Source organism: Calidris pugnax, unplaced genomic scaffold, assembly GCF_001431845.1.
Source record: "Calidris pugnax isolate Ruff unplaced genomic scaffold, ASM143184v1 scaffold103, whole genome shotgun sequence".
NCBI lineage: Eukaryota > Metazoa > Chordata > Aves > Charadriiformes > Scolopacidae > Calidris > Calidris pugnax.
Window position 1 is genome coordinate 17,674,022 of NW_015090990.1, and position 8,148 is coordinate 17,682,169.

General features: G+C 38.4%; 1 protein-coding gene across 2 annotated transcripts in view; it reads left to right on the forward strand.

Moving 5' to 3' along the window:
* Positions 1-7,708, forward strand: part of HECW2 (HECT, C2 and WW domain containing E3 ubiquitin protein ligase 2) — a 113,023-nt gene extending 105,315 nt beyond the window's left edge. For both annotated transcript variants that reach the window (XM_014954567.1, XM_014954568.1), the window contains 3 exons: positions 529-614; positions 2,022-2,134; positions 7,298-7,708. In XM_014954567.1, the coding sequence (XP_014810053.1) occupies positions 529-614; positions 2,022-2,134; positions 7,298-7,409 (311 nt within the window). In that variant the 3' untranslated portion in view covers positions 7,410-7,708. The remainder of the gene's footprint in view (positions 1-528; positions 615-2,021; positions 2,135-7,297) is intronic.
* Positions 7,709-8,148: the final 440 nt, after the last annotated feature.

Below are 8,148 nucleotides of genomic sequence, written 5' to 3' on the forward strand. Positions count from 1 at the left end.
GAGTCTTCTCCACAGAATGTGGTGTGCTCTCCTGCACACTAGTAGAGTACCACCCAGACACTGGAGGCAAACAGAAATGGTAACCTTTCTTAGTAGGATCTACCTCTCTTCCACTCTCAAATATGACAGGAAATTAGAAGTAATCCCAGTGACTGCAGGCTGGCAGTTAAGATAATTTGAGAACAATGGAAGATCTAGGAACTCCTTTGAAGAGAGATGGTTGCAGCATCATTTGTGGCTTTAGATACATGAAAAGCACAGCATTGGAATATTTCAAGAATTGGCATTCCTGTTAGTGATTGATTAATGGGAGAAATGCTTGCAAAAGAGATTTTACTTCTAGTAGATTAATTCTCTGCCTTTAAGATTTTTAAACATTTCAGGAGTAGCTTTCTCTCAGCTCCTGTCTTCTGCTGCAACTGGATAAGAAATGCAGCATTATTGTGACTAGGGCTGAACTAGGGAAGGCTTCCTGACTATTCTCTCCATCACTCTTCTAGCTCTTAAAGGCTCTTCCTGTTTTAACAGGTTATCATGACAATCACATCGTAATTCGGTGGTTTTGGGCTGCTGTGGAAAGATTCAATAACGAACAACGACTAAGACTTCTACAGGTAAAACAGCTGACCTGTGTAGAAATAGTCTGCAGTGTTAGAATTTGATGCTAAACTGTTTCCATCCAGGCACCTGGCGTCAAAAAGTTACATTGGTGCTGCCTGGTGGGAATGATCTTACAGTCCTCACAGACTTACTGTAATAATTCTAAGTGACTGAAGCTCACAGCTATTTTTATAGTTTTCTGGGTTAAAAATACATTTAAGATAAAGGATCTGATGTCAGTAGTCCTTTACTGTTGTTTAATTAAATGTACGTTAAGACTCGTAAAGATAGAAAAGGAAAACTGTGTAACTGGTTAGATCATTTTAACAATATTTGTACAGCTTAGGAAGGAGACAGCCTAGATGGAAGTTAAAGTGCCTCAAATTAGAAAACCTGAAAATCAGTCCAATTCCATTTTTAATGAGTCAGACTGAAGAAGCCCATCATGCTGCTGATAAAGGACAAAAACCTCTCAACAGAGGAATATTTATACATGTAGGTTTACTACAGAGTTATTTTTTTTAAATTCTTGTCTGATATGATGAAGGTAACCTGAAAAGAAGGCAAGAAAAGAAACAGACAAACTCCTACCCCAAACCATACCATGTTCTTGATCTATTATGAAATCCACTGTTTTTAACAATTCAGAATTTGCATCTGATCGCTGACTTACCTATATGAGTGTGATGAAGGATTTTCTTTTTTTATCTGTTTAAGCACTTTAAAAAGGTCTGTAAAAAGCAGTGTGGGACATCTCATTTGGTGGAGAGCCAGAGATGTCTGCTCATATGTTTGTATCACATCTGCCAGTCAAATGGTTTTATCACATCCAGATCATTAAAAATCAACTAGCTTCTGATCTGTCAAAAACCATGTTTGATCCGTTCATGGCAGTTTCTAACTAAATCTGCTCAAGAGACAGCATTTCAGCAAATGTCAATGGGCATTCTACCTGACCTTCAGAATTTATTCCTTTTCTTGAAGTACTTAATAACTTCAAGATACGAAATCCACATAGCCAGAAAGGTATAACATGAAGGCCTTACCATACATTGTTACTTTTATTAATTAGCTCTTAATGCAGAAAAAAGACAGTAAGGTAAAAAATCACTTAGGCCTAAGTTTAAGTAACTTAATATTTATAGTGTTTTATTCTACAGCGTTTATGTAGCTTAATTACTCTTCCAAAGAGAAACCTTTGAAGGAAATTTATCTGGTAAATTGTCTCTTATAAAGCCCTATCAGGAAATGGTCTGTTTTCCCTTATCCTCCATTAAAAATAGCTTTTATTACTTGTGCCTCACAAATTTCCTTAATTTGCAAATGCTTTTACATAAGTATTTGGACTTTGGTGGGTATGCTGATATAAATAAATTTCTAACCTGTATCCAAAATCCGTCACGTTGTGTTTTTGCGGGCAGTTTGTGACAGGCACGTCCAGCATACCTTACGAAGGATTTGCCTCTCTACGGGGGAGCAATGGTCCAAGAAGGTTCTGCGTAGAGAAGTGGGGGAAGATCACTGCTCTTCCAAGGTACTAGAAATACTTTAGAGTATCAGTTACTGGGATAGCAGGCTGTTTGAGAAACATAAGTTTTAACTGAATATGCAAATATACTGTGCCTTACTTGAAAATTTCCTTCCCCATTGTTCCAGTGCCTGATGCATCCATTTTTCTTTGAACTCAGTTTTGTTCTCAAGAGATGGACAAGACAATGTGACTGTGGCTGACATCCACATTGTAATGCTTTTTTCATGGAAGATTATATTAGAATGGTATTTTGATTAGATTTTGATTTCGTTACATTTGATTAAATGTGCAAGTGTTTACTTCCTGACTATGTAGTTCATCACTTAGGAGCAAAAATTAATATGAATTAAAATTAAATAGCACTTGTGGCTGTGTCTGAGCTAATATCAGACTTTTTGCATTAGACACACGTAGCCTTTACCAATGTAATGTAATTTTTATGCTCTGTCTGATGTCAAGAGTCAACAAATATGGAAGAGGCAAGTTATGAACTGCAGAAGAGGTATATTTTGACTTAACAGGCAGCACAGGAATAAGAGAGAGCTGTTTTCAAAGGTCAGTGGTAACAATACCAGGACTAGGTTAATAATATATGAGTGATGCATGAAACATCTTCTAGCATGAGCACTTCATCAACCAAAGTGTACAGGTTCCAGTCTTTTCTATATTGTGACAGGGCCGATGTGTTTCTGGAAGATTTCCTTTCATCCATTTCTGTTGTTCTGTAGCCTCTAGAATGGGTTAACAGTGGTTAGACACACAGATTAGTGTGGGGAGTGTGGGTGAACTAACTCTACTTAATCAGATCTCAGCTTTAGTATGCTGCTTATAGCCTGTGGTGGCAGTTTTGGGCTGGGCTGATCCATGGAGGAAATTCAACCCTAATCCTAGCCCATTCCTCTTAAACAAGATTCCTCAGGAATAACTTGCATTCAGAGCCTCTTTTTAGATGCAAGGTGGCTGTCAGACACACAGAGGATTTCTCTGATCAACAACCTTTACCTTTTTCCTCCAGTATAAAGTCAGAGGCAGAGACGTCTCTGGGGTTGGCTCCTGCCTGCAGGCAGCCATTTGAACCGCACTGAGAAAGCCAGAGAGGCAGAAGTGGCACTGTGGAATCCACAGGCACAGCAGGGGGCCTTTAAATAAAGCCATCTCACCAGTTTATAGTACAAATGAGAGCCAGGCAACTGAGGATTAAAGATAAGCAAATTCTGGAAATTTCTATTTCAAATCAAATACTCTAATATCTTTTGAGGGGCTAGTAATACCTTGCAGCCTACTTTATAGTTGGATTATGATTGACCTATGGACTAGCTTTGATTCTGTTTAAGAAGAAAAAGCTTTTATTTTTTAAAAATAATTTCTGACTTCAAAATACAAGATTTTCATGCAAGTTTAAGTAAGAAAAGCGATTGTGGGAGTTTTCCCATATATTTTCTAATACTGAAATTCTTAGTGCTAACAAGCACAGTCTGCAGCATGGAAAAGGTCAGGACGTGCCAGAACGGGGTGCTCAGAATTTCCTCTGGAAAGGGTATGCATAGCCCTTGTATTAAACTGCAGATTAAAACTGCTTCCTGTAGTGCATCATGAACAAACGTGTCAAGAATCTTGGCTACCACAAGGTGTTCAGTGAGTGTGAGGAAATGCCAACCCTTCACATTTTAGGAGAATGTATCACGCCTTTGAAATTCTCTGTGGATAGTTTTTAACATACAAGTGTGAGAATTAAAATAAACCAACAACACGCTTGTTTTGTTAAAATAAAAGCAACTGTGAGTGACAAACATCTACAGTTGTCATGACCTGGCCATTCCTGGCATTCGTACATAGAACCTTGATCTCATTAAAAAAATACATGATCTTCCATGTTTATGCTTAAATGGGCTAAGCCCTCAGCAGAGAGCAGTGTTTGCATTTTTACGTATCTAGTTCCTGCGTGCAGTGTGGCTTCAGCTTGCGTCTCACCAGCTTCAAAGACTTACTGTGCAAACACCAAGTAGGACTGGCTTGAAGGTAAGACATTGTTAACAACGACCCCGAGTAGCAAACTTCCCAGAGGTTTCCAAACAAGCCCTGCGTATGTAAACACATTACTGGATCTGCGGAGAATGCTGCCCTAGGACTCTGTGACTCTTACTGATTCTCAGATAACTAAAGCATTTGTGTTAAGGCACCGTCACTCACTCGTTGCAGTGTTCTACTTTTCAAATTGCCCTTTTGGTTTCAGTGGGAGTGCTTGTGAAATTTGATAATACATGGTATGAGGGTGGCAAAAGCTAGGACTCAACAAGTCAGTGGACTTCATGTCTCTTCTTCTTTTTCTACTGCGCTGCTGAAAACCCATCCTCATCCCTTCTTCTGGATTTTGAGACAGAGAAGGCAACTAATATAGTTGTTACTGTTGTAATTACTTAGCTGTGTGATTGTGGTCTTAGTAGCTGTGAATATAAACAGAAGCTTTCACTAGATATTTACCTAGTTCCCACTGTTCTGACTGCTGTGTCATCAGTTCTGCTGAATCAAAATAGTGAGATTTCTGTGAGGCACGTGTCAGGTTGCCTGGCTTCTGTCACTGTCTTTTAGACTGGTAAGTCAGTAGTATGTAAAAGTCACTGAAAAGATTATTACAGGTTTAGCTTAACTATGCAAATAGTTTTTATGTCTGACTGCTGAATTTTAACCCTGAGTTACTATATTTTAGTATTGTAATCAAGATGAAGAGGAGATTAATTTGGAATTTAAACTTCAAGAACCAAGATGTTTTTTCGTGTTGTCGTAAAACGGGAGTCCAGGAAGATGAATAGTTAGTGCCCATGTGGTTTGAAATGTTGGAATGGGAAAATACTGTCCAGAGGGGGAAAAAAACACTTTCTTCTTGAAGACTTACGAAGTTGTTTGCTAGGGTGAGAAAGGCATGCATTCCCTCAGAAGACAAAGATCTTAAGTTTTTGTCTTTTTTATTGACTTGGTTTTCCAAAGTAGGTGATTGCATTTTCAAAATTGCCCTCAAAATTAAGATAAAACTCAGTTCTCTTAATAAATGTAAACAACGTGCCGGCCTACTATTAAACCAGTTTGTAATGATTCTCTTGCTAATTATATACTATGTCTGTTATAATTTGTGGTTTTACAGCCCACACAGCATGATCCATAGTTCTAATTAGTGGCTGTCAGACCCATGCAGCAGAATCGTGTGGTTAGACTGTTAATTGCCTAAGACTCTTCTACGCTCTACACTGAACTCAAGGGATCACTGAGTTCCAGTTGCGCATTTACTGCTGGGTCTAAATCAGTCTCTGTCTTCAAAAGGCAAATATTTTATTTTTTTTTTAAAGTGTAGGAAATGGAATAATAATTTAATCTATATCACAGATATACTTTGTAAGGTTTTTGAAGAGGCAAGCAAGGAGTACAAAGAAAGCTTTCCTCCAGGAGCCTTAGAGGGATGGAAGGGTAGAGAAATTTTATCAGGCCCTTGGAATACAGGGTAGGGAAATGCCCTCTCTGCTAAACAGCATAGCAGTGTTACTTGTAACCGTACTGTATTTGGGGAGGGTGCGAAATTCAATGCTTTTTTAAGTGATGGCATATTTGATGTTGGACTGTGTTTATAATAGCAGTAGCACCTTCTGTGCTGTGTATACATTTCTTCAGCCTGATGTTTTTATGACACTATAAGGCTGTAACTAGGAGAATGTCTCACCGTCATTGAGGGTTTGTAATGGACTCTTATGTTTTTAACAAATGAGATTAACCCACTTCACTTCATGTTCCATCCCTGTAGTTGGCAGCTGAGAGCCACTTAAAACAGCAAGTAATACATTTGCTCCCATGGAAGACAGCACTTTCTAGCTCAGTAGAAACTCAGTACAGGTCTGTTGTAGACACTCAGATTTCTGGGAGTTGCATTTGCTGCAAGGAGGGAGTTTGTTCGGTCCTTCCATTGATGTCCTTCTTTCCATTTCCATTTAATACAGGTCATACTGATAAAGGGCAGGTCACTGCAGGGAAAGTTTAGTTTTCAGCTGGATTGTATTTAAATAACTCTGTGATGAGTTTTATTGCAAAAGAATAAAGTATTTGCAAAAAGAGACCTGCCAAAATACAAAAATGTTTTTATCCTCTAAAAACCAGTCTGAAGTGAGGGCTTGGGACAAAGCTTCAAAGCAGAAAAGATGCTTCCTCCAGCTTCTCTTTGCATCATTTCTTCCTCAAGAACTGATGGCATTAATAGCTATGCTATCTATTTCACTAGAGCAGGTTCATCCACTGTAGTGTTTTAGAAAGTATTAGCCTGCCCTGAGGTCAGGCACTGATAAGCCATTATTCTGCTATGAGCAGAAACCTTCATTATCTCCCTTTTCATTCCCTGGAAGAGGTTTTGAGAGTCAGTTCCAAGTATGTCAAAAAATGGAGGCAGGTGAACTTCAGAAACGGAGAAATAAATCATGTGGTTGTCCTCTTAAGAAAGCAGGGTGGTACGCTGAAGGTACGTGCATAGTTTTGTGTAATTACAAACAGTACTATTCTAAAGGTCATTGGCTTGCAGGGCCAGGTATGTACCTAGTGTAAATCAACACAAGCAGTAACTTCCCAAGAACACAATCCATATGCTAAGGAAACGTAGAATGAAGAGCATCTAATTTGCCTGTCCTTTACTACTGTGGGACTGTTTCCTGTATATCTAGAGTGTTTTTTTAAATATTTCATCAAATCCAATATCTTATGCATATTCAATATACTGAAATACCTTGTTTATGATTACAAATACAGTATTCAAGTATCATCAGTACAGAAAAAAGTACTACTTCACAGAAGATACGTTTAAAGCCAAGATTTAGAACAGACTATTTGAATTGTACCATGCTATACCGTTATTTTCTCATGCACATTTAATGGATAAAATTTATCCCATGCCTTTTGAGCTGTCAGCGTGTTTCTAAAGACCTTCATAAATACTTCTTACTGGCTTATTTTAATTAGAAGAAAGTAGATTAAACCTCACTACCTGTTCGATTGGAAAACATCATTTGACAGAACAAAGTCTCCTGAAAGAATGCTATCTGCCCATCTCTATGCAAGCACATACCAGTCTGTGTGTTCTCTTTTGAACTTTTTAAATAACGTACTTCTTCACCTCCTCTTTTTTTCCCCCTCCAGGGCTCACACTTGTTTCAATCGTCTGGACCTTCCCCCTTATCCATCGTTCTCTATGTTATATGAAAAACTGTTGACAGCAGTTGAAGAGACAAGTACTTTTGGACTTGAGTGATACACAAACCACAGTGCCCAGCTCATTGGACTTTTGTGGATCTGTCTTCTCAAGGAATGAATGAACGTTTGTATTGGATTTCCTAGAGGGAAACTGTTTCACGGTGCAATTCAAATAATGAGGTTCCATGAATGAGCTTATGAGGCAACTAAAAAGCATTGTGGTAGTGGCAAAATTCTCTACAGTGAAACTGGAGTGTGCCTGATACGCAGGGAAAACCAAATCTTGCAATCCATGGTTTTTCAGGATGGCCAAATTTCTTCAGTTTATGTTCTGAGCAAACAAAAACCGTGATCCCATATCGTTTTTGAGCAAACAAAAACCGTGATCCCATATCGTGGTCAACCTTGCTACTGCAAAACTGACACGTACCCAGAAACTTAATTTCATCAAAGTTGTTGAATAGCAAATTCCAGTTGAAATGTGAAATCATTCAGCCCCTTACCTACCCAGTAAATTATCAAAAAATCATACAATAGATTTTTTTAGATTCTTTTTTCTTTTCTTTTTTTTTGTTTTTTTTAAATTAATGAAGGTACATTACTTTATGCCATAGGTTATAATAGCATATCCAGTACTTGCTTTACCTAAGACTACAGGTGGCTGCATGGTGTGCACCAGAGTTTGAGTTCCTGGGGCAGAAGTGAATTGGAAGGAAAGTCAGCAGCAAAGGATGTAACGACAATGGCTTGCATTAAGGAGGTTTGTGGAAATGTCTTTGTCAGTGGTGTGTATGACA